Source organism: Drosophila simulans, chromosome 3L, assembly GCF_016746395.2.
Source record: "Drosophila simulans strain w501 chromosome 3L, Prin_Dsim_3.1, whole genome shotgun sequence".
Lineage (NCBI taxonomy): Eukaryota > Metazoa > Arthropoda > Insecta > Diptera > Drosophilidae > Drosophila > Drosophila simulans.
Window position 1 is genome coordinate 9588011 of NC_052522.2, and position 26409 is coordinate 9614419.

The 26409-nt window shown below is 43.8% G+C and overlaps 6 protein-coding genes across 12 annotated transcripts; 3 read left to right on the forward strand and 3 right to left on the reverse strand.

Moving 5' to 3' along the window:
• The first annotated feature begins 180 nt into the window (after positions 1–180).
• On the forward strand, positions 181–21960 carry LOC6737494 (acid sphingomyelinase-like phosphodiesterase 3b). 2 transcript variants are annotated; one of them, XM_016171250.3, is made up of 6 exons: positions 181–378; positions 12129–12318; positions 17929–18626; positions 19165–19357; positions 19539–19830; positions 20983–21960. In XM_016171250.3, the coding sequence occupies exons 2-6, from the start codon at positions 12243–12245 to the stop codon at positions 21251–21253; spliced, it is 1530 nt and encodes a 509-aa protein (XP_016031282.1). In that variant the 5' UTR covers positions 181–378; positions 12129–12242; the 3' UTR covers positions 21254–21960. The 2 variants fall into 2 exon arrangements, with proteins under 2 accessions (XP_016031282.1, XP_016031283.1); XM_016171251.3 differs by having other exon boundaries at positions 181–367.
• On the reverse strand, positions 1657–10643 carry LOC6737489 (enolase-phosphatase E1). Of its 6 annotated transcripts, XM_016169823.3 has the most exons (9): positions 10519–10643; positions 7750–7901; positions 6656–7132; positions 6295–6529; positions 5465–6065; positions 5126–5343; positions 2308–2363; positions 2022–2054; positions 1657–1825 (listed from the first exon to the last, which is right to left on the reverse strand). In XM_016169823.3, exons 1-9 carry the CDS (start codon positions 10615–10617, stop codon positions 1657–1659), a joined length of 2040 nt encoding a protein of 679 aa, XP_016031285.1. In that variant the 5' UTR covers positions 10618–10643. The 6 variants fall into 6 exon arrangements, with proteins under 6 accessions (XP_016031285.1, XP_016031287.1, XP_016031286.1 ...); XM_016169825.3 differs by lacking the exons at positions 2022–2054; positions 2308–2363 and adding an exon at positions 3564–3781; XM_016169824.3 differs by lacking the exons at positions 2022–2054; positions 2308–2363 and adding an exon at positions 3564–3781 and having other exon boundaries at positions 6295–6544.
• On the forward strand, positions 11217–12148 carry LOC6737490 (probable insulin-like peptide 1). The gene has a single exon (XM_002084290.4). It carries the CDS (start codon positions 11526–11528, stop codon positions 11994–11996), a length of 471 nt encoding a protein of 156 aa, XP_002084326.1. The 5' UTR covers positions 11217–11525; the 3' UTR covers positions 11997–12148.
• On the forward strand, positions 12760–13517 carry LOC6737491 (probable insulin-like peptide 2). The gene is made up of 2 exons (XM_002084291.4): positions 12760–13000; positions 13074–13517. Exons 1-2 carry the CDS (start codon positions 12838–12840, stop codon positions 13322–13324), a joined length of 414 nt encoding a protein of 137 aa, XP_002084327.1. The 5' UTR covers positions 12760–12837; the 3' UTR covers positions 13325–13517.
• Positions 14461–15914, reverse strand: LOC6737492 (probable insulin-like peptide 3). Its single transcript, XM_002084292.4, has 4 exons — positions 15784–15914; positions 15614–15730; positions 15067–15550; positions 14461–14969 (listed from the first exon to the last, which is right to left on the reverse strand). Exons 3-4 carry the CDS (start codon positions 15239–15241, stop codon positions 14782–14784), a joined length of 363 nt encoding a protein of 120 aa, XP_002084328.1. The 5' UTR covers positions 15242–15550; positions 15614–15730; positions 15784–15914; the 3' UTR covers positions 14461–14781.
• On the reverse strand, positions 16608–17502 carry LOC6737493 (probable insulin-like peptide 4). The gene is made up of 2 exons (XM_002084293.4): positions 17165–17502; positions 16608–17101 (listed from the first exon to the last, which is right to left on the reverse strand). The coding sequence occupies exons 1-2, from the start codon at positions 17328–17330 to the stop codon at positions 16863–16865; spliced, it is 405 nt and encodes a 134-aa protein (XP_002084329.1). The 5' UTR covers positions 17331–17502; the 3' UTR covers positions 16608–16862.
• Positions 21961–26409: the final 4449 nt, after the last annotated feature.

Genomic DNA, 26409 nt, shown 5'->3' on the forward strand with positions numbered 1-26409 from the left:
ACGGCAGATGGACCGCCGCACATGGGGCAACTTGCCGCTCAAAGCTTGAAAAGGACTCAATTGCGAGGGGGAAAAGCGCTCAAAAGCTGTGTGCCCCCCACTGGAAAAGCTGTCCCAAAGAAATACCGAACTCGACTCAAAGCGCAGACTGTGGGCCAATGCAATGATAACACCAAGTCGCCACTGACAGTTGAAGACGAGCGTCCGTGAGCCACACACTCCTCGGATTACGACTCCGCCATCTCTAGATGTTCGTCAATTTACGTACTCCGTACTCCGTGTGAATTCGCATTAAGTTGGCGCGTTTTTATTGCCACGACTCCGGCCAAAAAAAGAAAAGAAAAGAAGAAAAGTGTCTCATCACGGGGCAAGTGAAATGTACGCATCGCATCCACATCCACATCCGTATTCGTATTCGCATCCGCTCGTCCCGGTTTCCATCATAACGTGACAACAATTTTGATTTGGTTGTGGTGCGCGAGTGTTTGTGCCGTAACTAAATACGGGTTTATTGTGGTTTTGCTGCTTGTGCTTCTGTTGCTGCTGCCAGTTTGCCATTTTGCCATGTCATTTGCCACTTTTTTGTTGCCACCCAATTCATTTGCCATAATAAATGCAAATTCGAAGAGCTTGTCACCCACAAAGCGCCGAGAAAAACATACACATACCCATACACATGCACATTACCATTAGAGCACAAGCACACACACTCTCACACACACACACACTCACACATCGCGAGTCGTGTGTTTGTGCTAAAGAAAATTGCAACAGCCAAGCGCCTGAGGATATGCCACAGAAATGCACGACACATTACACATACGCCTTGTTGCACACGAATTATGTAATATCGCATTAGGAGACCCCGCTCGACAATGCCAGCGAACTGGACTTCTGTTGGCGTATTGATGGTTACGCTCGTTGAGCTTCTTAAGCGATAATCGAATGCACTGGAGCAAGCCAATTTCGAGCGGAAACTTAAACATTCGCATCCTTGGAGTTCATTGGGCACATCAAATCAAGAAACAACTTGCAATATTGCAATCATTCCAATCTTCAATCAGGGGGCGCAATAACCTCTCCAAAACGAGCTGAAGCTTTCTTAATATATGGTTTTATATGTATTTTAACAGACAATGTATTTCTCTATTCTAGGATATGTTGTTAACTGAGCAAGTTTTGAAAGTTAGCAGAGAAGCGTTTGTTTATCGACCTCCAGATATAATGTATTTCAGTTCGAATTTAGCAGTTGACATATTTAAAGCGCACTTGCACTTATATCATTCAATATTTATAAGTTTTCCTAAGGGATGATTGATTGGCTGTTAATTTGTGGCAAAAATATCTTGGCTTGAGCAAGGGCAGAAGAAATTGGCCAAGATACACACAATGAAATGGTACTAACGATACTTAAAAACATGTTCAAGCTCTTGTCAATATTTTCAAAAATATTTAAAAATTCAAACGATTTTTAACCATTTATCAAAAGTGAAAGCTGTCCAAACGCCTCTCTGCCAAATCTTAGCATCTTTTCATCCAATCCCATCAAAAATGTGAATGGCATATCGTTTTTGCTCTGTGTACCTATGGGATTGGCTTGAGATTCGGGGAGTGGCACTGTTGTTGAACATTCGAGGTGGTGGTGCTGCATCATTCCTACGATTGCAGTGACTGGCGAATGTCGGACTCGGCGGCCACCAGAGGAGCACGCACCTCGATGCCACGCACGGGCGCCCTGTCCAGATGCGGATTGAGATACTTGTACACCTCGCTGCGATTCAGATCGATTTTGCGCTCCGGCTTCTGGTACTTCATGAAGTTGACCCTGCGAATGGCCAAGGAGTCGCTGTTAAATTGGAATTGCAAGAGTGGTGCAACTGCAAAGGGGGGTTGGGGTTGCACGGTGGGGGGTGGTGGATTCGATATGGTATGGAATGCAGTGCTCCCGGGACGAAAAAGCAGCGTACATATGCATGCAATGAACCGGAGAACATAAGAAAACGTCCATTGTGACAACTTACTTTTGCATGGTCAGGCCGAGACCCTGCAGCTCCCTGGTGGATCCGGAGCAGTCCGTTTTTCCCCCATTGGTTAAGTACAAGACAAGGGCGGGCAAATACACACAGCACAGCACAGCACAGCAAAAGCAAAAGAGAAGTTGTTAGCCTCATTAAAGAGTCGAGAAGTGGGGGAAACGGGAAGAGTTCGTGGAATCCGTGGGATTGGGATGGATTCGGATGGGGATTCGGAATTCAGGTTTGGAATGGGCATGGGGATGGAGCTACGGATTGGGAGGAAAAAACTTACCTGAAGCGCTGGCGTGTTATATGCTCGCCATTGAACAAACGATTCCAAAATGCAATCTACAATGAAAATCAAAAGGCAGAGAGCAAGGAGAAAAGATAACCAAGAGCAAGAGCAAGAGCAAAGGCGGCATGCATAAAGAACTCAACCGGAACGCAGAAGGCAAGTCAAATCAACTGCAGGCCTTGTGACAAGACACACAGGCGGTTGGACAAATGGGGATGCGAATGCGAATGCGAACCAGGATGAAAGTCGGGTTGAAAGTGCCAACGGGCACAATGGGTCTCGTAATGCTAACGATAATGCCAACGATAATCATAATGAGGAGTGCTAGGTGCTACGCATGTACCATACATATGGTTTTGTCCAGTACATGGCATCCGGCGCACTTCTTCATCACGGCTGATTCAAATGAAACACTACCTGGAATCGTAGCCCAGCAACGGACTCTCATATGGACAGCTGCTAATGCGCAAATTTATGGTGCAATGGACGATGTAAAGAGTTGGAGCGAGCGAGTGGCCATGCCATGGAAAAGTGAAGAAGTGAAGAAAATGAATGCCACGGATGAGCTAGCGTTATGGGCGTGGTGAGGTGTATGCGGGGGCACTGTGCAAAATCATCACCAAAAAAGATGTCCATCACGGGTAGGGGCAGTAGGTTTCAAAAGGTATTTGAAAACTTTAGAGCAACCATTTTTTGTGCTTCAGCAGATAATTACACGTTGAATTCTACTAAGAGTTCCATTTTGTACGTATTTATAAATAGGAATTATACAAGTGAAATTCTACGAACAAATTTCAATTAAATTTTTATTTAAATTTCGAAGAATTTTACTGGCATTACTTGTACTTGGCAGCCAGAAGCTTTAGAAAAATTGTATTGAACTAAAAACAAAAGTCTACGTACTATTACCAAAAAGAAAAATGCCATAGTTTACCTTGACCACAGAGTATAGCAAGATTTCTATTCCTTAAATTTGCAAAGACTTGAATATTTCAGAAGGGAAAAACTGAAAGAAAATCCCGTGCGGAAGATGGACATTTTTTTGGTGTAGTTTTTCTCGGTGCGAGTGTTTGCTCTGCGGACAGAGCGATGATATGAGATGACGTGAGATGTGAGGCGACGACAGAGGCAGAGCCTGACCATGGCAAACATGGTCAAACATGGCCAACTAGCCGCAATAAGTAGGGTGGTATATACATAGTGGGTGGTAGGATAGAGGATGGAGGATTGGAAGTGGGAGTGGGGCTACCCACCCGAGAGTGCTGCCCGTGATGAGCTCCGCCTGGGCGCTCAGGGTCTCGGCAATGAACTCATCGTTGTAGGCATCCTTGGGACGGTACCAGCGCCGTCCGCCGGGAAGGACCAACGGACGCTCCGAGGATGGGACCAATGGCCCAAAGGCCCGCTTCGACCGCCGGGGATTGTTTTTGCGTACCAAATGCTCCTCGAGCTCCTCAATGACATCGTGTCTCTAGCGAAACCAAACAGACGGGCGGAAAAGTGCACACACCCACGGTGTTTTCCGAAGGAGAAAAAAAAAATTGAGGACCATGGTAGAGTGGTTAGGTGAGGGGGTGGGGGGAAGAGACGAAACATTGTTGAAGGGCTTTCCACTTGGTGCCTACTAATTGTCTTTTGGTTTCTGCATTTTTCCCCTGCCGCTGCAAAGGGCTTTATTTTTCAAACTAGAGAGAGAACCATCTTGGGCACAACGCTACAAATAACTTGCTGTTGGCAATTTATCAAAATTTAAACTCGATTAAAGCTAACTAACTACGTTTGGAAGCGCACATTATGCTGCAAGTAGAAAAAGACAAAAACCAAATGGCATTTTAGTTAATTTAATTTGTGGACACGGACACGGGTATGGGGGATCCAGCACCACAGAGGCAAGCTCTCCATGGAGAAGGTCCAGCTGCCCGCAGCTGGATAATATAGCTCAAAGCATTCCGGGATAAAAACTGACTTCGGAACTCAACCGAATAGTTTGATGCCTTGCAGAAGGTCCTTTCTCGTTTTTATCAGGCTGGAGAGGACTGCTTTATACTTAGCTTAAGCTGCTATCGCAATAGAAATAAATCAGAAAGTTGAGTATATTTTGGAATAGTTAGACCTCAAAAGACAGCTGACTAATGGGGGAAAACATTCGGAGCTGGCATGCTCTCTAAATCATAAACATTCTAGTTTGGAGATCATCAACTTGGTTGATGCCTTAGTTTAAAGTTCATCTTGAATTGGATAAAGGAATTTAAAGAAAAGTTGAATGAATTATTCTAAGCCATTTAAGTTTACTTTCTCCTTAAGTACAATGAATATTTTTATATTTATTATAATATAACAACATTTTCTTGTTCGTAAACTCCATCAGCTTTGCCAATATAAATTCCATCAACAAGTAATAATACAACTGAATTAGCATCTCATTAGCTTACGCTTTTCAGCCTTTCCAAACTTTGCCAATATAAATTCCATCAGCAGGCATTAATATGTAATCAAGGTATGGCTAATCCTTTAGCAAATCATCTCCGAGGCGAATAATCCCACTACAGAGAAAGCTGGTAGAATATTTATTTTCCGCCCCATCACGGAGACAATGAAACATTTCCCATAAAGCAGGCGGCCTAATCCTGTTGCTCTAAATAGTTTAGCACGAGACCAAGTTGCAGGTAGGGAAAACGAACGGACCCGGACATCCAAGGACATTAAAACCAGCTAGACCCAACTCATGACAGCCTAATTACATTAACTGCCCGGCCAGGGATTTTATTTCACCGTGGCCATGGCTCCCAAGGCCAGTTGTGTGCCTCGTACTTACCTTCTGCTTCTTGAAGTTCTGCTCCTCGGACAGAGGCTCCTGCTGCTGTTGCTGCTGCTCCTGATCCAGATCCTTTTTCTTGTCCTTGGCCAGGCGATTGTCGTCAGTGGAGCGCGATATTTCCGCCACTTCCCGGTCATTGGCATCGCATCTATCCTCATTACTCTCACATGGCCCCACCGGTGGGTTGTCACTTCCAGATATGGATATGTCCTTGCCTGCAGGACATTCGGTAAAGTGGGCAGAAAGGGAGAGGGAGAATTTGGTGCAAAGGATATACGCAAAAGTGCGGCATTAGAAAAATTTAATTACTGTCGACCTGGGCATAGTTTTTTGCACCTGCATCCTCTGTTTCGCCTGCGGTGTTGATGGTGTTGGTGGTAGTGGTCACCCCATCCTCATCCTTCTGCTCGCTGCCTGAATTTTCATCGATTTGCGGCAACTGCTTCTCCTGCTGCTGCAGCTTAAAGGTGGGCAGCAAGTCGGCCAGCTGTTTGGTCACTGCATCCAGGGTGGACTGAATGGTGGAGGGCAGTGACGAGAGGGCGGCCAGTTGTCGCTGCACATCTGCCAACTGGCGCTCCAGGGCCAATTCCTCCTCGCTTTTAACTGGCACTGGAGTAATGGGTTCCGCCGGTGGGGTTGCTCCTGCTGGACCATCGGAAGCTTCGTTGCCATCGGGTGAGCCCGGTTCTTTTTGGATAACCACTTCCGGCTCGCACACCTCCTTGGGGGCATCACCCTTCTCCGGCTGTTCGTCCGGCAGTTCGGTCTCGGGAAGTTGCTCCAAATTCGGCACCTCACTGTCCGTAGGCAGTGGTTCCTCATCCTTTTCGGGCTCCGGTTCGGGCTCCACTACCTCCTCCGGCACTGGTTCCTCTTCCTTTTTCTCCTCTTCCTTGGGTGGCGTGGCTTCTTTTGGCGCCGGCTTAGCTTCCGGCTGTCACACGTAAACACAAATTAACTTTTGATCCGGTCAGCAAATAATGCAGTCAGAGAAAATTCCACCCAAGAAGCTAGGATTTAAGATTGAGGAACTTTTTCTACGAAATGAATACATGCCATCTACTTGTGCATCTTGTCTTAAAGTTTTGTTTTGTGCATAAGCTTCTTGGGTAAATATTCTCAAATTAAGTGCTGCTTTTCTCTGAGTGCATTCACTCACTCACCATTGGCGACTTTTCCCGTGGCGCTGACTTAACAATCGTCACCTTGTAGGCATTGGCCGCCCGTCGTTCCGCCTCCAGGGATTGCTTGCTCTTGGGAACGGGGCGATTGGGACGCTGCAGGAAGGTGGACCACTGTCGGTTCTCCTTGTCCTTCTCCAGCTTGGTCTTGGTCACCTCCTCGTTGATGGAGCGCAGGACATCGCTGGACATGCAGACGCCCGGCTTGGGGAAGATCCTATAGAAATTGACGCTATCATATGGAAGTGGTTAAAAGAACTCGCCCGCATAGCATGCCAATAAATGGGGTAGTAGTCGTGAGGGAACTGGCGGGAGAAATGGGCTTAAATTGAATAGTACGAACCCAAGGACATTGTGCTCCTTGAGCACCTCCGACTCGCCGGACAGCACGGCTGCAATTTCCTCCTCCACCAGCTTAATTTCCTGCCTTTCGGACAGCGCCGAGCACGGACGATCGGGCAAATCGGGCAAGTAGAGAGTCTCGACGGGATGGGCTCCTTCTTCTGCTTGGGCTGGTGCATCATGCCCATTCACATCCCCGCGTTTCTCTTCCGAATGCACTTCCGACACGGCTTGGCGACATTCCGCCAGGACATCCACATCCACTTCCACAGCAGGAGCCGCCATAGTCGCAGCAGCGTGTTCCCGGGGTAGCGGAACGAATGGCTCCGGTTCCGGAGTTCGGGCATTTGTGGTTTCCGTCAGCTGGGTCAGCGATGGAGTCGGCGACGGTGAAATGGTCGGCATTGGTGACATGGTCAATGAACCCTCGCTCGTGGGAAACTTCTTTAGGCACTCGTAGGCGTCCTCCTCGTTCTCCCTGCAAGTGGATCCAAGTGGCCAAAAAGTGAGCAGAATTTATGAACATAAGAATTAATTCCGTAACGTGCAATACCTGTGATGTAGCATTAGTTTCGGGGACACTCTAAGATTAATTATTCATTTCTCGAAAAAGTTGGAATACAAACTTATTTCAAATAATATAAATTGCTTCTAAAATGGTCGGGTAATATTCTAAACTAATGGGTCTAGGTGGGTTTTGAATTTCACTTTTCTTAGTTTATAATTATAATAAAATTAATTATTATGACTTATTGTTAAAGGTTTAACCAAATGTCATTTAACACAGGAAACTTTTAGGAAAGCTCTTTATTTTGCAGAACTTTGTTCTTGAATCAGGAAAATTTGTCATAGTTTTTCCATTTCTCTCGAGGACGTTTGTGGTTTGTGAATTTCTTGAACAAGTAGATTACCTTGAGCAGGGGTATGAGGAAACGTTCTTGGGTTGTTAGCCCGCTCAGCTGTGACAAATGGTCCTCGGTGGATGGGATACAAAGAGCAGTAGTGAAGGAACCGGACAAGGACGAGGACCACGACCACGAGCAGGAAGAGAACGGAACGGAATGGTATATGGAATAGAAGGAAGTGAAAGCTCACCGGTAGACGCCAAAGTAGAAGACGCTTCCACTGCCCATAATGAGGCGGTGCGCCTCGTCGTGGGTAAGGGGCATGGCAGCCGTGTCATTGATGCGCACGATGATATCCTCGACCCGGAGTCCAGCCTCGTCAGCAATGCTGCCCTCGGTCACCTAACGTTGAAGCATATGGACACGTTTAGATCTAGATGCAAATGCCTAGATACCGACCGATTCAGATGCGGATGTGGGGATGTGGCGATAGAATGAGTGCGAGGCCGAGATAGTCGAGATAGCCGAGATACAATACAATGGGATGCGATGCGATAATGGGGAAATTTCTATTAGCCGACAACGGCGACGTCGCGTGCTAAGTGCATAAAAATAAAACGCGCGCCAAATGTCAACAAAACAAAGACCAGCAGACCCAGACCCCCGAACACACAATCATACAATCACGCACAACCCAACAGAACCGAAGACAATGCCCAAGGAGATGGTGGGCTACAGGGGATCGGTGGCGGTGAGAGCTGGGGGGCTCAGAACGAGGGGTGCTCGAGAAGAAGTGGCAGCTCATTAACGACACTTCAGTTAAGCGAGTCAAGTGGAATTACCCATGTCTAAACACTCAAATATTGCATTGTTTCGCCGGATGGAAATGTTTGTGCTATATGATGCTTCTACATACATATGTATATACACATTTATGAGTTCACATTAAGAGAAGATTAATTTTAATAAGCAAGGATATAGAACCAAATATTGCTGATTCCACGAAGATAAATAATAATATTGAAAAAGCTTGTAAAATCTGTTTCACAGAAGTTCTGCCATTTTCAAACTGGTTAAAAAATAACGCACAACTAATAAAACTTTCTAGGTCATCAAAAGTTCGCAAAAGTTTTCACTAATTACAAAATTAAATTTTTAGAAATAAAAACCCAATGGACTAATCGTTTTAATTGGATAATACAATTTATAGCTCTTTTTTTTGGGAAACTAGTAAATTTATATTCCGGAAATGGTTCCAAATGACCGTGTAAGAGAATATCGTTTCAAAAATTTGCATTTGCCAACATTTATTTTCGCAACTATAAATCAAAGTGAAAGAGTTGCGAGAACAATAACAACTAAATACAATATAAGCTTTATGGCTTTTGTGGGTAATAAAGTACAGACAAATTGGCGCAAATTGAGCATATAAATTGTAGGTATTCATTTTAAATGGTTTTGCCACTTCGGCCTTCAAAATTGCCACTATACGAGGTGAGAATTCATCAAACTAATAGTTATGGGTGAATTATGTTTCGCCATCAAAATGCGAAATATCTTAGCACGCGGTTCACAGAATTCTATTGCATAATTCAGGCAGTTTTGTAACACTTTCGTGGGCAAATAAACGCTATTGTTTTCGTTTCCGTTATGAGAAAGCAGGGCTCATAACCAGAAAGTCACGACACCGACTGCCAAGAGGACTTAGTAATGCAAATACTGCAAAAAAGTGGTTGGCACAAGGAGGAGGTGGAGGCGGCGGACTGGGGACTCCACCATTTCACCCAACCAAGTTGAGGGTCTTTCCTTTCGCTCCCAGGGGCCTCTTGCATTTCACTTATGGTGGAGTCAATTTCCAGCGGTGAATTCGCAGGGCAAAAAGCACTCGACATCGTCGGAGGTTGCGAATATTTATAGAACAGAGGCTTAGGGCTTAGCAGGGCTATACATCCATGTACCAGACTGTATGTGGCGAGCAGCATGGCGAGGAGTGTGGTAGTGTAAACAGAGGTTTTTCAAAGGGATTACCAAGGATTGTTTAGTGTTTGCAGAGCCAATATGTGAAGGTGTGTTGGCACATTCCATAAAGTAATATGGACTCAAGTCGAAGGATGTGCTTTTTGAGTCAAACATTCTTAAAAGCGGAGTATTGATATAAGGAATAAATTAGTTAAGATAATTTAGGGAGTTCATTGGAATGATTTTTCTCTATCCACCTTGTGAGGTTAATAATTCATTTACAATAAACTGCCATTTATACAATGGTATGCATATCCCAAAGCACAATGCAAATAATGCGGCATTTTATAAATTGATCGGAATTTAAAATAACGCATAGAATAATTTGTTTATGTAAAACAGTATTAAAAAAAAAACCAAAAAGTCAAAAACAATTTATGACCTCCTTCCTTGACTTCCCTGCGGCTTAAATTGATTTATTCGTATCGAAGGGATGGTACTTTTTAGCGCCCCTCGCATTTCGGTCATTTGTTTTATGCGCTTAGCAGTTTTGCCAATTAAAAATCGCATTTGTTTCGGATTTGCGCCAATGTTGTAGTATTGTATTGTATTTTTGTTATTGTTGCTGGTTGCGAATTGTCAACACAATGTTACAAAATGCGAATTGCCAAATGCAATTTATGCACAAACAAAGGCCCAACTGCCAGCGAAACACAATTAAAATTTGAATAAGTTTATTGCCGCTGCCATTATGCGGCTCATTAGCGGGAAATGCATGGCCCTGTCGATTAGATAAACAAAAGCGAGAGGAATTACTTTAATTAACTAATTTGCCAATGCAGCAAATCCGAATGGACACACACGCATCGCGGCGTTACGTAATATCGAACAAATAAAACTGATTCGAACGTATCGAATTAATCCAATGGGGTTCATCAGCTACATAGTTAGCAATATTTTCCACAGCTCTATGAACATCCGCCAGGTGAATGGGTTGAGGTGATGCGTGGGAGGGGGGTACAGCATATAGATTTCGTTCTTTTTCCGAATCGGGCCTAACCTTAACCACCGTCAGCGGATAATCGTAGTCCGCCCCGCCCACCAGACGAAAGCCCCAGGGCACATTATCAAATCGGCACATCTTAATGTCGAGCACCATGTTTCCTTGATTTATTCCGACTTTTTTGTTCGTTTCGATTTTTCCGTTTTCTATCGCGAATTTTCTTCTATTTTTTTTTTTTATTTTTTCTCTTGCTTTTCCGGCGCTTTGCGGTCGGTGGGAAGAAGCGAGTGTTTCGAGTGCAGCGCTGGCAACCAACTGTTGGCATCGCCGTGCGTGCAACTCGACAATCGAGTGGCGATGGCGATGGTGGTGATCGGAGCGATTTCGCACACTGCCGCCGGAGGAGCTTCATCGAAGCATACTTTCCTCCTGGCCACGACATGCTAATGAGGCTGCCACACTGTCAGCCATCGGCTTACATTCCCCTTTACCCCATTCCGTGCCACTGCCCATGCCCCTGCCCCACGGATATCTGGTCGTAATCGTAATCGCAATCGACAGCAGTCAGAGCCTCTTAGCGGCAATGTAACAGGTTGGGCGAACGGGTTATGCTTTAAAGTGGGCGGATTTTTGGAGGTGATTACACTGAAAACTATGGTCGAAGAATCTGTGTGCATCAATTCTCAGCTGAGAGCAAGTCCCATAAGGCTATCTCTTCTGAATATCTTAAAAATACATTCTAAAATATAGCTATAGATAGATGTACATATTGATACAACTTCTGGGAATATTTCCTAAGAAATACAATACCCCAACTAGCAAAATAACAGTGCATCGCTTTTCCATCGAAATCGGGAGTGGAGCTAGAAATAGAGTTTGAATTTTTAGGGTAAACCATACCTGAAACATGGGTGGTCAAAGGATTTGCAGTTTGCACGCCCGTGGGGCATGCTATGCCACTGCATTGCTAGACTGCAGAAGAGGCCATTGAACTGCATTAGCTAGCTTCCGTTTTAGTGGTATAAATACCAGTTGCAGCCCAGAGCATCCACTGCATATCCAAGATGTTTAGCCAGCACAACGGTGCAGCAGCACATGGCCTTCGGCTGCAGTCGCTGCTTATCGCAGCCATGCTCACCGCCGCAATGGCAATGGCCACGCCGACTGGCAGTGGTCACCACTTGCTGCCCCCCGGGAACCACAAGCTCTGCGGGCCCGCACTGTCCGATGCCATGGATGTGGTGTGTCCCCATGGCTTTAATACGCTGCCAAGGAAACGTGAAAGCCTGCTGCTGGCCAACAGCGACGACGACGAGGACGCGAAGCAGGAGGAGGAGGATGATAGCAGCATGTGGCAGACGCTGGACGGGACAGGTTACTCCTTCAGTCCACTGCTAACCAATCTGTACGGATCCGAGGTCCTGATCAAGACGCGTCGTCGCTACAGGAGACACCTGACCGGTGGCGTCTACGACGAGTGCTGCGTCAAGACCTGCAGCTACTTGGAGTTAGCCATCTACTGTCTACCGAAATAGGACACTTGGCCAACACACACTCATTACCCAGCATGCATACACTTAAACATGGCATTCCCACATACATCCTATATGTACACCCGTTCCCCCAACAGCATTCGTAATCCAATTCGTAATCACTTATTTATGCAGCACCAACTTTGACTAATGAATAAAAGTAGACAGTGCAAAAAGAAGAATTTGTGTGAGCGGCAAAGACAAGACAGTCAAAGGAAAAGTACCAAGGAGGCGTAATTCGTTGCCAGGATGCTGCTGGCTCCAATCAGCTGGCTCGGGTTCTTGTTGGCCTACTCCGGCCTGCCGGGCGCCCAAGCGCGGATTGGTAAGTATAGGGTAGAGATGGTAGAGGCAAACGGGCTGGAAACGAGGTGACTTTAAGACCAAGGACTCATTTGGTATTCATAAATGCAGGGCTTAGCACGGCCTGGCTGTTTATACATAAATTGTTTAATTGGCTGACAGCAAAACGCCCACAAAGCCCTGCTCCTTCTCCCTAACACGGCCACCCAAAAAACCACCCACAGTTTTCCAATAGCCATTTGCATAAGTCAGCTTTGACATTGAACGAGTTTAGCCAGGCGTTAGAGAGAAGAGCCAACTCCGGAATGCACTCATCGCATCCTAACACAATTTGACAACCTGACTTTTGAGGATAACATGTGTGTGGATCTGGACCCCGACCCCTAGAACCCGACCCCGACCCAGACCCAGTTTAAGTTCCTTACGAGGCAGTATATAAGCCAGTTACTTTGGGCCAACCATCATCAGTTAGCTTTCGACCCGGCTCGACCCAACTTAATCCATTCGATCGTAAAGCAACCTAAGCAGTAAACCCATAACCATGAGCAAGCCTGTGTCCTTCATCTCGATGGTGGCTGTGATTTTGCTGGCCAGCTCCACAGTGAAGTTGGCCCAAGGAACGCTCTGCAGTGAAAAGCTCAACGAGGTGCTGAGTATGGTGTGCGAGGAGTATAATCCCGTGATACCACACAAGCGCGCCATGCGTAAGTTCTTACCAGGATGCAGATCCTCCAGCTGGCTTTGCTAGATATACCTTGTATCCACGATTTTTCTCAGCCGGTGCCGACAGCGACCTGGACCCCCTCAATCCCCTGCAGTTTGTCCAGGAGTTCGAGGAGGAGGACAATTCGATCTCGGAACCGCTGCGAAGTGCCCTCTTTCCTGGGAGCTATCTGGGGGGTGTCCTCAGTTCCCTGGCGGAAGTCCGGAGGCGAACTCGCCAACGGCAAGGAATCGTGGAGAGGTGCTGCAAAAAGTCCTGTGATATGAAGGCCCTGCGGGAGTACTGCTCCGTCGTCAGAAATTAGGCCTCCTAATGCGAAAATCATTGACCCCAACTGACCTGCTCGACGCGATTATCTCTGGATCTGGTTCCAAACCAACCATGTGCATATATACTACAATCGATGTTTTTTACAGCTTGTTGCATGTTACTCTTTATGAATGATCGAAATGGATTAAATATATATTCTGCTTTAAGCTTTGGCAAACAATCGCAAATGCTACTCCATATTATTACCAATTTGGGACACTACATTCATTATTATCATATTTGGATATTTGTTGATTATTACACTTGAGTTTGTTTTATTTTAGCGTTCAAAAATAAAAAAATAATAATATAACACAAGTATTCACAAAACTAAAATTAATATATAAATTTTTTTCCATCAAAACTAAATGTATTGAAAACAAAAAACGTAACCTTTACTTTGGAAAAGAAACTTGAAACAATTTTAACCATTCATTCATTTCCAAAAACTTGTAGAATACTTGTATTAAAATACAAGTACATTTAGCTTTCAAATTTTAGTTCATAGATTTTTTCGTACTTTGTTTATCGATGATTATATCTTCCAAAAAGAAGTTAATGCTCAAATCTTAAAAAAAAAACTTTTTAGTTGACATTAAAAGATAAGGCAATACTCATTATTGAATCGTTTTGTGAAGTCGTAAATTAGATGATTATATTGGTAATATTACGCTATGACAAAACTATGTTATTACTTTTACTATTATTAGTTAGTATATTAGTTAGTTAGTTAGTATATAATTATTACTATTATTTTGAGAGCTAAATTAAAATAAATTAACCACGGTTCATGCAGACCTTAAATAACAATAATACATTACCAAATGCAAGGCATTAAAAGTGCAAAGCGGATAATCTTCGTAAATTAACTAAAATACCTATAAATATCGTTTAAAAACAAAAAGCACTGAAGCCCAGAAGCTGTGACCAGTTCAACGTATGTTTTGAGGGCATTCAATCGGAATGATTTTAAATTTTACAATGAGCTGAGTTTGTTAAAAAATCACGGCTTCCTTTTCAACATAGTTGCAAACAGAAATCCGGCCGCTGTTCAATAAATAATTAACTGCAATGAACGACAATGAAAAATCAATGTAATACCCGTTTAATTACCAATCAAGTTGGCCAATCTGCAGCAGTTTGAATACATAATTTATTTAATAATTTATACCCAGGCGATGTATTCTGGCCCCGCACAATCATACATATCTACATGCATAACATCCCGTGTTCCGATTCATTTCGCGTGCCTGTCTCTGATTTCAGATCATAAATTATGCGCATACATCCCACTTACATGTGCATATATATCATAAATCCAAAATTGGAATTGAGTAGGCTTCGATAACGACTTAACAACTATGAATACGTGAGTGCTTTCCCCAATCCGTGTCCTTTCAGTCCTTTTCAGTTATCGCAGTTGTCGTCATTGGGTTAATAGGTTTACGAGGTTTACGTTCTGGGCTTGGCAGCACAATACCTCAGCACCTCATCCATGGTGCACGACTTCAGGCAACACTCGTCGAAGACTCCATCCCGAAGACGTCGAGTCTTGAGCATCTGAACCGAACTATCACTCAACAGTCTTTCCAGCAGGGAACGGTCTTCGAAGCCGTCGATCAGGTTGAAGTTCACGGGGTCTACAGGTGTTAAGGGAAAGTAAAGTATTAGTATTCCTTGTCCTTATATCAAGTATCGTTTTCCACTTGGAAAATCCCATAGCTGCCTTGCACCTACCCAAAGTTCTCTTGGTCATTGCATTGAAGCCATACACACAGAGCTTGGACAGAGTTTCGGGCAGTTTGCGGCCGCACAACTTCATGGTGGCCTGGACACCGCCGATCATGAGGATTAGCAGGAGCAGGCTGGGTAGCAGGATCCTCCTGCCCTGACACCTCATCTCGATGCCCATGAGTGATGGAGTGGTGTTTGAGTGTGGATGCGTGAGTCCCTCAGGGAGTGTGTGGTATATCTCTGCCAAGTGGCCCGGCCTCAACTGTTTGGCTCCCAGCCATCGGCTGAGGGTTATATATATGGGGCAGAATCGGATACGATCCGAGTTGGATGTCTGCGGGCTGTATCCAGCGTCTGAGCACTGTCAGCATGCGTTAGTCGTAGTGTCAGTTAGCACCATGCACATAGTTCGCCGTGGTCTGGTCTAGTTTCTTGTGAGGATTCGGGTGTGGGTTGTTATTTATCCCTGCGGGCTGGCATGGGATGTCTGAAATGGTGAGATGATGATGAGCCCGGGGGGTCTTACGCACATCAGCTGGCGTTTGTTTACCTTCTCGCCCAAGAAGTAGCGCACGGATCTGGATTGCTGGAAAACAAAATGACGTGCATCGAGTTCCCTTCGGCACACGAGGGTGTTCATCCATTTCGGCGGGTTCAGAAAGTTTAGCTGAAAAGTTAAGCAGTTTAACTAGAGTTCTATGCATACATATTTAAACTCACATTTGGCAAGCTACTACGTGAAATTTATTCATTGATTAAATACAGATTTTTTTGAATTTGTCATTTCATAACTTTGAAATGTAATAAAAAACAACTTCAGAATAATGAGACTTTCAAAACTACTTAAATTCCTTAAATTGACACAAAAGCCATCACGTTTTAACAACACTTTTAGAGCTTCTTTCATTCCCATTCAATTAAAAACGAGTGCCAACTTATTCAATTGCTTTTGAGTGGAAAACAATAAAGTCGCCTTCTGTTATCTCATTATCTTTGGCTCAGTACCTTCGATGCTTTATGGTTTCCCCAAGTCCCTTTTGCCAATGATAAGCCAACTGAGCCTTTTCTCCGTCCACAAAAAATCAGGTAGATTTTTACCTGTAAGCCCGGAATTATTATCATTTCAAAACCCTTCGGTTGAATAGAGTGTTATCTTCGGAAAATCCCGCTGCTGATTGGAAGTTGTTTACTTGTTTTGATATCGCTCCCTCGATAATAACAAAAAATATGGATAAAAGGAAGCTGGGAATTCGAATCTGAGTGTATTACCGAGTTCGTTTTGTCTCCATCTTTTGTTTTGCTTATTAAAATCAGAACGTCATCTAATTAAAAATTCATATTTTTCATTATTGTTCTCGGAAAACAAGGGCACCGCACTCGAGGTGCTGAATGGCAGCTGCTTGTGGGTGGCTCGGTGGTTTGGGTGGTTTGGGTGGCTTGGGTGGCTTTGGGTGGTTTCGGGTGGTTTGAATAATCCGGGGATTCCCCATGCCGCACAGCTGGAATGCTGCAGGGCGCAGAATGAAGAAAAAAGCAATGGACTCTTCTTTTGTTTCTGCTGCTGCTTGGAGAGTAACTTTATTTGCCTCCACTAGAAATTTTACAATGAAATATTTGGAAATACGATTACGTTTATAGTTAGGGGTTAAGTGTAGTAGGAAAATGAATTGCAAAAAGCCTGCCGGTCGGGTGTTGTTCCCGTGCCGCCACACAAAATCTCAGCCATGTCGGGTTCATCTGGTACTTGATTTTTGGGATCTGGTTTCTGGGTTTTTTTTTTTGTTTTGCCATCCTGGTCATCAGGCGCAGTAGTCCAGTATATCGTCGTAGGTGCAGCCCTCCTTGCAGCACTCGTGAGCGATGCGTCGCCGGTGGCGTCGCAACTTGCGTCCACTTCCGCCGGCCGGTGGCACTCCCTTCTCCGTATCCGCATCCGTATGCTTCTGCTTCAACCTTCCCGTTTCCGTTTCCTGTTCGGTGTCCTCATCCGGCTGCTGGAGCTTACGGATTAGGTCTCGCACTCTAGCATCCTTTGATGCTTGACGAAAAGAAGTTAGATGTATGGATGCGAATGAAATATGCAGAGTACCCAATCTCTTACCAGTGCTCCGCCTGACCCGGCGTGTAAATCCATTAACACAAATCACATCCAGTGCCTGGATCAGAGCCTCGCCGCACATCTTCCGGCGTCCCTGGACAGGCTGCAGCAACTGCGACACGGTGGCCAGCAGGAGCAGCAGCGCCAGTCCCAGTCTAATCAGGCTCATCCTGCTCGATCTTTCACTCCGCCGTCCGTGCTCTCACCGGGCATAAAAGGTATGCCTCCTATATCTCTGGTATCTCTGGGTCCTATCTCGAACTTATCGTGCTCTTGGCAAACCGATCGCTGGGCATGCCAAATGATACTGATCCTTGAAGTTGGCCGGCGCTCAAAATGTTGACTCGCTAATTGACTTTTTGACTTCACGTATTGCGGCCAGGTAGAAAGTTGAACTCGGGCCAGGTCAGTCAACCAACCAGTCAGCTGCAGGAGATTTCCCTTTGGACTACCAGGTTTTTCTTATTTTTGTCGCTCGACCAGCCGGCGGGCAAATGCCCTGCGAAAGGGAATGGCCTTTCCCGGCCAGGAATTGCCCGACTTATCCAAAGTCAAAGTCTAATCTCGATCCTTACTTTACGGAGGGGAAATACATACAAAATTGGCCGGGACATACAAATTTGTTGTGTAAAACTGGGATATAGATTAAACTTTTGCTAGCCAAACAACAACTATTACATATGTATATCTATGGGTACTTTAGAAGATTGATAATTAGTTAGGTATTTAACTAACATATTTACTTGATTTTTCTTGTTTGTTGACAGGCTACTTCTGGCACATTAGTGACCTCCACCTGGACACACTCTACTCCACGCAGGGCGACATATACAGAAGCTGCTGGGAGTTAGCACGATCGGTTTCCGGCTCCAATGCCAATAGTGCGGCATCGGAGCCACCTGGTCCTTTTGGACACTACAACTGCGATAGTCCGTGGAGTCTGATTGAATCGGCGGTGAAGACCATGAAGGCCAAGCAGGGCGACAATGTGGAGTTCGTCCTGTGGACAGGAGATGCCCTCTCCCATTCCGCTCAGCCGCTCTCCGAGCAAAAGCAGCACGAAATCCTGCGAAATATTACAGAGCTGCTGGGACGCAGCTTCTCCTCGCAGTTCATATTCCCGGTCTTGGGCCACGAGGACGGCAGTGGCAGCTATCGCAGATTGGGCGAACTGTGGCGTCACTGGCTTCCCTCCGAGGCCCTGGTGACCTTCGATCAGGGCGGCTACTACTCCATCGAACAGACCAAGAGTCGTCTGCGCATTGTGGCTCTGAATACGAATTTCATGCGACTTGATCCCGATCCGGATCCAAGGGCATCGCTAAGTTTACGATGGCCAGCTGAATATTTCGCCGAGCCCAAGGCATCCGTGAGCTCCATTTCGCCAGAGGATGAGCTGCTGGCGGAGCAACAGTGGCTCTGGCTGGAGGAGGTGCTCACCAAGTCCAAAGAGAAACAGGAAACGGTAGGAGTAACTATTTTTAACAGTATTATGTAAATTTAAAATCCGCTTTTTTGTGTTAAAATTAAATAATTCCCATTTCAGTCAACTAACATTTTATCAGCATGTGTATTGACTAATCAACACATAATTACAGATAAATTAATGAACTCATTATTTTTATACCTCGGAGTTTTTATAAATTTTTTGATAAACTCGCTTTTTTTGGACTCTTTCTACTTAATTTCTTATTAACTCATATACGCCTTACATTTCACAAAATTTAAATGCATTTAAAAATTGCCTACCATAATTTAATTTTTGCACCTCGTAAAGCCAATATTTTTCATAAAATTAACGAGATAACGCGACGCATACGTAAATATTCAATATTTTTGACTTACCTTGACCCTAGGCTATCGCATGCCAGTAAATCCAATCGGATAGCCAACTGGCCTTTTGATTAATTATAATATTTAATTTGCAACAAGAAGGATTGATTTCATTTCACTCGCCGCTTGGATTAAATGAACCGAATCCGTTGACTCATTGTCCCAACCAGGTATACATCGTGGGCCACATGCCACCAGGTGTTGATGAACGTCACCTGGGCACCCAGCACAACCAGTTGACTTTCACGGAGCGCAATAACCAGCGTTACCTGGACATGGTGCGCCGCTTTGCGCCGGTCATCCAGGGTCAGTTCTTCGGACACCTTCACTCGGACACCTTCCGTCTGATCTACGATGCCAAAGGTTAAGTACTACTCTGATTATTTCTACAGCCATAAAAACACCTTGAAGATTAGTACCACTTTAAGCATATTAACAAATTTAAAGTGGTTAGTAACTAAATATCTTGGAAATACGTGGTCTGTGGAGATAATTCGTTACATTTTTGCCCACAACTAACAATGGTTTCTTTTTCGGCTGACAGGCAATCCCATTTCCTGGCTGATGATTGCCCCATCGATTGTGCCCCGCAAGGCGGGCATCGGCTCATCGAATAATCCCGCCCTGCGGCTCTACAAGTTCGACACGGGCAGCGGCCAGGTGCTGGACTACACGCAGTTCTGGCTGGACCTGCCACTGGCCAACCGGGCCAACGAGCCCACCTGGCAGCCGGAGTACAACCTGACCCACTACTACGCCCTGCCGGAGATCTCCGCCGGAGCACTGCACAATTTCGCCGAGCGATTCACGGGCACCGACCTATCCTGGTTCACCAGGTAAATGCAAATGGTTTGGGGGCGAACTATGAGCGTGTTGATTGATTTGACCGGTAATCCTTGGAGCTCACAGATGGATTTGCTCCTGCAGGCGACAGTTTTGAAGGGGCAATGATGTTTGGGTATCTGGAGCACTAGTAAATTGATAAATTCAAGCTTTAAATCGTTTGAACAAGTTTAAAACCGAGCATTTGAAAAATAAGATAGCCCGTAAAAAATTAGGGATTTTTTCTGAAACTCAATTTAACGCTTAATTCACTTCATGATAAAGAAACAATAGGACGGTTTAGTTTTTTCCACGAAAATCAATTTCAAATTTAAACGTTTAACGGCTGACTTGTCCAATTGGTACGGAATATAAACCATTTAAAAAATTAAATAAATCGTATTATTTTCGTAAACCATTTCATTTGTGAGTCCTTAAAAAAGTGTAAGCCCCTTTTTGATTTTTTTCTTAATCCAATACCCCTTTGCAGCCCAGTAGTTATCACTTTACAAAGACCGATGGCAAAAAAATAGTCATATTTTTTATTGTGCAAGCTGTTTTAATAAAATAAATCCGTTTAAAATTGAAAATCCGCTGAAAACGTTTTTTCGCAATTATAATTTTTTATCAAAACTCATTGCACATTTTATAGTGAGTTGCCCACTATCACCCCCCATCAAAATTGACTTAAATATTACCTCAGCATTTTTTATTGATCAATAAGATTTAAATTTATAAATAATCCGCTGATTTTGGTAGGGAAAAACGTTACTAAAAGGGGTCTTATGTGGGGATATATGAATATAGGAGAGTCTCGGCCAGGATCGCAATTCGTTCAGCAAACCATTTATATTCATCCGGAATATTAACGCCCTCCATTATCGTAAGCCTCCACTGGGAGACCCTTGTGCAGAGCAGAATTTAAGGGGCACAGGTAGACTTCTTCAATCAGGACACCGCTGAACCACTTTCGCCCGCCCGTGTGGTGTTGCAATATGTAAATCAAAGTGGGAGATAGCGGCCCGGCTAAGAGCATTTATGAAAGCCCGGCTGGCCGGCGATACAGGCCAAAGCAAACAGGGACTTCAAATGACGCTCATACTACTCCCATGGACCATTCTTTTTACCCGGCTCATACCCTCCGCTGTTTTTTTTTGTGCCCACAGATACCACCGAGCCAACGCCGTGCGATATCATTCCGGGTCGGCCTGCCCCGGACTCTGCATGCTCAATCATTACTGCGCCATCACGCGCCTGGACTACGATGAGTTCCGACTCTGCCTGGAGAAGGAGCAGCTGGCTCTGCAAGGACACGCCCCCGCCGCCCTAATGCCCACATCCTGGAGCTGGCTGCTCGGCGTGCTCGCCGCTTTTTATGGCCTCCACGCGGGGCGATGGTCAGGGGGATGCAACAATTGCCACATCCAGCGAATTTAAGCGTTCTCGCTTAAGCGGAACCATATCAATGTGGGGCAAGACCCCAGGATGCGCAGGCACTCAGAAAAAAAAAAGATGACAGCTTCTAGGCAAATTATGAGGGAATCAAGAATACCCTTGAGCTCAATGATAGGATAAAACGACGAAGGTCCTTTCAAAATGTGATGTATATGTTCATTGTTACGAGATGTTTGAGTTTAGAAAGCAGGGTAATTGTTTTTGGAAATTATTTGAAAAGTTTGAAGTTGTACTAATACAGTTAGTTTTATTATTACGAAGCTTGCCCTATCTTTAGTTTTATAGTAAACATCAAAAATGATTTTAATGGCAATTGCTACCTATAAGGTCGTTTTTTTCTGAGTGCCCCGATGCGGAAATAGATAGTAATGGATATACGTAGGAATGGGTGAGCTAACAATGGTCGAGCTAGAGGGTTCGAGGACGAAGGATAACGTGGCTGAGCAATTCCTATATACAAGTATAGCGCTAATTTACTCTCAATTATGCTGCATATGAGCCAGTATGCGAGCCATATCGTTTGTGTGTGTGATATGATTACAAAGAATCGTCTCTGCATGTGTATTCGCGGATATATATGCCTCTATGTATATGTGTATTGTATGGACTTGGATATATATGTATGTATCTGTATATGTTTATCTGGATGTACTTATTGTATATGAAATAAACGAAAACTTTTAATGTTACTGCCCTTGCTCAATTTGTTTTCCGTTGGCGTCGCTTCGTCTCCGCTTTCTATAAATATTTAAGCAACAAATTGTGGTGTAAATAAATGTGTTAATTTGCGCAAACAAGTCAGCAGTTAAATAAAACGATTGCAGATGCTGTCCGGGTTTTCCGGGAAAAATTCGAGGGTTACAGTCCGGGTTTCCAGCACTTTTTACGACCACGGCCATTAAACGGCGTAAACCGCAGCGCAGTCGTATAAAAAAGTCATTGACAATGGCCGGACCAAGTCGAAGGAGTCATGGACGCTTGTCTCACTATCCAGAGGAACATGCATATGGATGGCAGGATGTGTTCCAAGGACATTCTGTATTACCATTTCGCAGCGAATTCACCGGAAATCATTGAGTATTAATGTGGAATAAATTAATCTTCAGAAACCAATTTATTCTCTTAAAATTCATGTATGTACGCATGCAATTTTAAATTTTAATTCATTTCGTTTCTAGGTTTTCAAGGTTAATAAAAACAGTCATGGTCTTGTAGTATTGCATTCTTAAGTTTGTTAGAAGCTTAACGAAAATACACTTAGCATACTGTTGTTCTGTTTTCTTCCCTCAATTTCCTAATACCTCAATATTTCACAACTCGTAACGCAAAAACAACTGCAAAAGTCAAACATTTTCCCTGCCATTTTGCAAAGTTCTGGTTAAGTCACATAGTTCCCAAAACTTCCATAAAGGTGCACATAAAGGTCGTTAAAGAAAATTTAAGGAGCGTTCCCTCGGCGATTGGCACTCCCGTTGCGAACTTAGTTTACCCATGAGGCACTGAAAGATGGATATCCAAGTGCAATTATATGCATAATAGATAGGCATATCTACATCTACAAATTCAATCCGCATGCAAATGATTGCCTTTCTGATTTGAATTTGATTCGAATGTTGTTCAATTTAGTATCTGAGAACATGCCGCCAATGGTAACTAAGATACCTTGTATCGCAACCCAAGTCGATTCATAAGTAATGCATGAGCGGCCACCGAATGACCCCAAGAACATGTTGCACGGCCATGCCACCACCCACCCACTAACCCACTAACCAACCCACCCACTATCTTTCCACCAACAACCCACTAACCAACCACCCACCTCCCAATTTCCATCGGCATGCGTGACTCCGGTACGTGATGGTCAAGTAAATTATAGGCGAAATTGAAACGGCCATCCTCGAGGATGCGGCGCCTGGCCTGGCTGTTAGTTTTCACAACTTGGCCCAAACCACCGGGGGGAGTTTAAAGTATTCGGCCGATAAGTCATTGCTTAATTTGAGGCAGCAGGTGATGGCCAAAGCCAAAGTATTGCCACCTGAAGAGTGATAGATTTTACCTAAATTATACCCGTTACTTGTAGAGTAAAAGGGTATACTAGATACGTTAGTAAGTATGTAACAAGTAGATTTATCAAATTTAATATCAAATATTAAATTTAAAACCGCTTTTAAGTTTCAATTATATTTATGTACATTTAATTTGTCTGAATAAACGAAAACAATGCGCAATTGTTTGCATAAAAAATGGAATAATAGATGCAACAAGTTAAACGAATATGAGGGAAAGATTTTGTAATACATATAACACAAGCATGCAATTAACAAATTCATTGTTGGTCCAATAAAAATACACAAATATCTTTTCTTATTTATTTTGATGTGAATATTTTGCGATAAATTAAATATTTGCCAATAACTAGTTTGGCACAGTTATGCTTATATTTTTTAATACATATTGCTGTTTATTGAATAGCAAAGCAAAGTATTTTGGCAGCATATTAATTTTGCCCAACAATTTGTTGGACATGTTTTTAATTACAACAAAGTTATTATTTATCCCATTTGCTGGCAACTTATTTAATATTCAAATGTTGCGGAAAGTGTAGCGAAGACAAACGCTTTTGGTTAACAAGTAGCGCACATCAGCCAACTGCCAAATTAAACAGTTTGTTGTTTCGACCCCGTGGAGCCGGGAGCCACCAGTTGTGGCTAGAAAAGCACCGAGTTGGCAACAATGCGCAGGTGGCAGTGGAGGACCCGGAGCTGGTCCACAGGTAACCCGAGTCCATCAAAGTTGCACTTGCACCCACCCGGAGCCAAAGTGACAAACACATGCCGGAACACCCGCAGTCATTAAAGTTTATTAAGAAATTCTGCCAACTCTTTGAGCAGCAGTTGGTGTCTGAGGGGAGAGGTGAGTTGGAGCTACTCTATATCTTTCTTGGGGGGAGGGGAGGGGTGTGTTGCTCTGGACCCCCCACACCATCAGCGCTCCTTGGGGCCACTCGATGGAACTTCAACAGCAGGCGACGAAATGTTTTGGTTTTGCGGCTTTTGCAATTTGGCAAAGTTCGTTTGGATTTTAACTTGAATTGGGGTTTGCCGGCATCGGCTGGGGGCCGCTCTTCCATCTTCCATGTTCCATCATAACGCATTGGGGACCCCAAGGACATGAACAGCCGCACGGAACTTGGCAGCCGAAATAATACACACGACTAAGCAAATACTCGGGGAGATGGTATCGCAAAATGCGAATATACAATACACGGAACGAAATGTGGTTCCCTAATGACTCACAATGGAAACCTTGTGAGTATCGAAAAGGATTTTGAATAAATTACAATACTCAGCAAAATTCCAGCTAAATGGTATTCCATGAAATTATGGCTACTATGGCCTTTATTCATTATTAAAGTATGCGTAATACATTATATACAAGTTTAAAGATGGCTGTGATTATAATATTGTTCATTATCAAATTCTATGTACATCAAAGAGTAAAACCAACAAATACAACTTAATGATAGAAATATATAATGATACCCTCATAGTAAATTTAAAATATTTGTGAATATATTTTCGTTTGGTGTACGGGGCACTACATTATATGGGCACATACTCACTCGATTTCTGTGTATCTTCTGCCTGGTTTTTGCCTCTTTTCCGCACTTGGCCATGCATATGCGATACATTATAAACACTCACCTGTTCCACTCAGGTAGTACGAGTAGTAGCAGCAGCCAAGAGCACATACCATACAGTTTGGGGGCGGGGGCGGGGTCTGGGGATTATAAATATTTGCACATTATAGCAATATACATATACACTGCTTCGCTGCGCTTTGGATTCGGATACGGATACGGATTCGGGTTTGGATTCAGATTCAGATTCTTTTGCTGCTGCTGCTCTTGCCTCTGCTGCCGCTGCTGCTGCCGTAGCCAAAAACAATTTCAATTCTAATGTGCCATTAATCATTCACAAACATTAAACATATTATTTTTTGCTGGCTTTCTAGCGTGAAATACAGGCAGCTTAGTTGCCTGTCAGGTGCTCTGCAGCGGAGCTTTTTGTGCATGGGTTAAATTTCGCTGACAGGCGCAGGAGCGAGGGGACGCAGAGGGGGTTGCTAAGTGGGCGGTACAGGTGGGCGGTGCACAGGTGAGCAATGGCGAGAACACACTGAATGCACTAATTGTTGTGCTTGAGCGCACCGAAAGCACATGAACTTGTGAAATAGCTGGGCACAACAATATAACAGCGCTAAGTTGCTGATTCTGACGATCCTGCTGCCGCTGCTGCTCTTGATGGCAAAACAAAATTTCCAAAAATATAAGCAGATGAAAACTAAAACAAGAGAGAATGTCATAGTTGAGTTGCCCGACTATCAGATACTCATCGTTACTCTGATAGTGAAAGTGCGAAGGAGACTTTTAGAAGACATTTAAAAAAATGATAAAATATTATAACATTTTTCTTAAGAGTATTGGGCGATTTGTGAGCTTGGCAAAATATGGAAATAAACTCAATCTCTCTAGCTTTTATAGCTCCTGAGATCGAGGCCAGATCGAGATTTCCTCCGGGTTTCCGCTAGAATCCTGCCAGAGATCCCGCCAGAGTCCTTCTACCTGTTACATACTTTTTAATGAATATAGTATACCCTTCTACTCAACGAGACACGGGTATAAATACTCAACGCACAAACAATGAGCGGGATAACGAACAAATATCGAAACGTGTGTTAACAGACGCCTGTCTAATGCCGTGCTCGAATATCACACTGGAAAAAATGCGTGATAAGATATTACTTAAATAAATATTTAAGAAAAGACCATGCTACTTACAATTTATTAAACAATTAGGATACATTTCAATCTTAACTTAATTATCATCAGAAAAGCTTTCTTAAAAGCATAAGTAGAACATTATTTACATTAGTTTTTCACTCCATCTATAAACAATACTTTTTATTGCATATTTAGTCTTATTAAAAAAGTAAAGTATTTAAACATAAAGCTAAGCTATTTTTATAAAAAACTAGCAGATTGAGAATCTATCTTAGTGTAATATGCACATAGTTTATTGTTTATTTTCCTAGTTAAATCGTATTAAGTAAATGAACACTACCTTACGATATTTGCA

Coding starts and splice junctions, on each gene's coding strand:
- LOC6737489 (XM_016169824.3), bottom strand. CDS start 10,617: ATGGTGCTCGACATTAAGATGTGCCGATTTGATAATGTGCCCTGGGGC. Junction 7,902..10,518: donor ATCCGCTGACGGTGGTTAAG/GTTAGGCCCGAT, acceptor CTTCAACGTTAG/GTGACCGAGGGCAGCATTGC. Junction 5,344..5,464: donor AGGCGAAACAGAGGATGCAG/GTGCAAAAAACT, acceptor AATGTCCTGCAG/GCAAGGACATATCCATATCT.
- LOC6737490 (XM_002084290.4), top strand. CDS start 11,526: ATGTTTAGCCAGCACAACGGTGCAGCAGCACATGGCCTTCGGCTGCAG.
- LOC6737494 (XM_016171250.3), top strand. CDS start 12,243: ATGCTGCTGGCTCCAATCAGCTGGCTCGGGTTCTTGTTGGCCTACTCC. Junction 12,319..17,928: donor GGGCGCCCAAGCGCGGATTG/GTAAGTATAGGG, acceptor GTTTGTTGACAG/GCTACTTCTGGCACATTAGT. Junction 19,831..20,982: donor GACCTATCCTGGTTCACCAG/GTAAATGCAAAT, acceptor TTGTGCCCACAG/ATACCACCGAGCCAACGCCG.
- LOC6737491 (XM_002084291.4), top strand. CDS start 12,838: ATGAGCAAGCCTGTGTCCTTCATCTCGATGGTGGCTGTGATTTTGCTG. Junction 13,001..13,073: donor ACCACACAAGCGCGCCATGC/GTAAGTTCTTAC, acceptor GATTTTTCTCAG/CCGGTGCCGACAGCGACCTG.
- LOC6737492 (XM_002084292.4), bottom strand. CDS start 15,241: ATGGGCATCGAGATGAGGTGTCAGGGCAGGAGGATCCTGCTACCCAGC. Junction 14,970..15,066: donor AATGACCAAGAGAACTTTGG/GTAGGTGCAAGG, acceptor TAACACCTGTAG/ACCCCGTGAACTTCAACCTG.
- LOC6737493 (XM_002084293.4), bottom strand. CDS start 17,330: ATGAGCCTGATTAGACTGGGACTGGCGCTGCTGCTCCTGCTGGCCACC. Junction 17,102..17,164: donor CCGGGTCAGGCGGAGCACTG/GTAAGAGATTGG, acceptor CTTTTCGTCAAG/CATCAAAGGATGCTAGAGTG.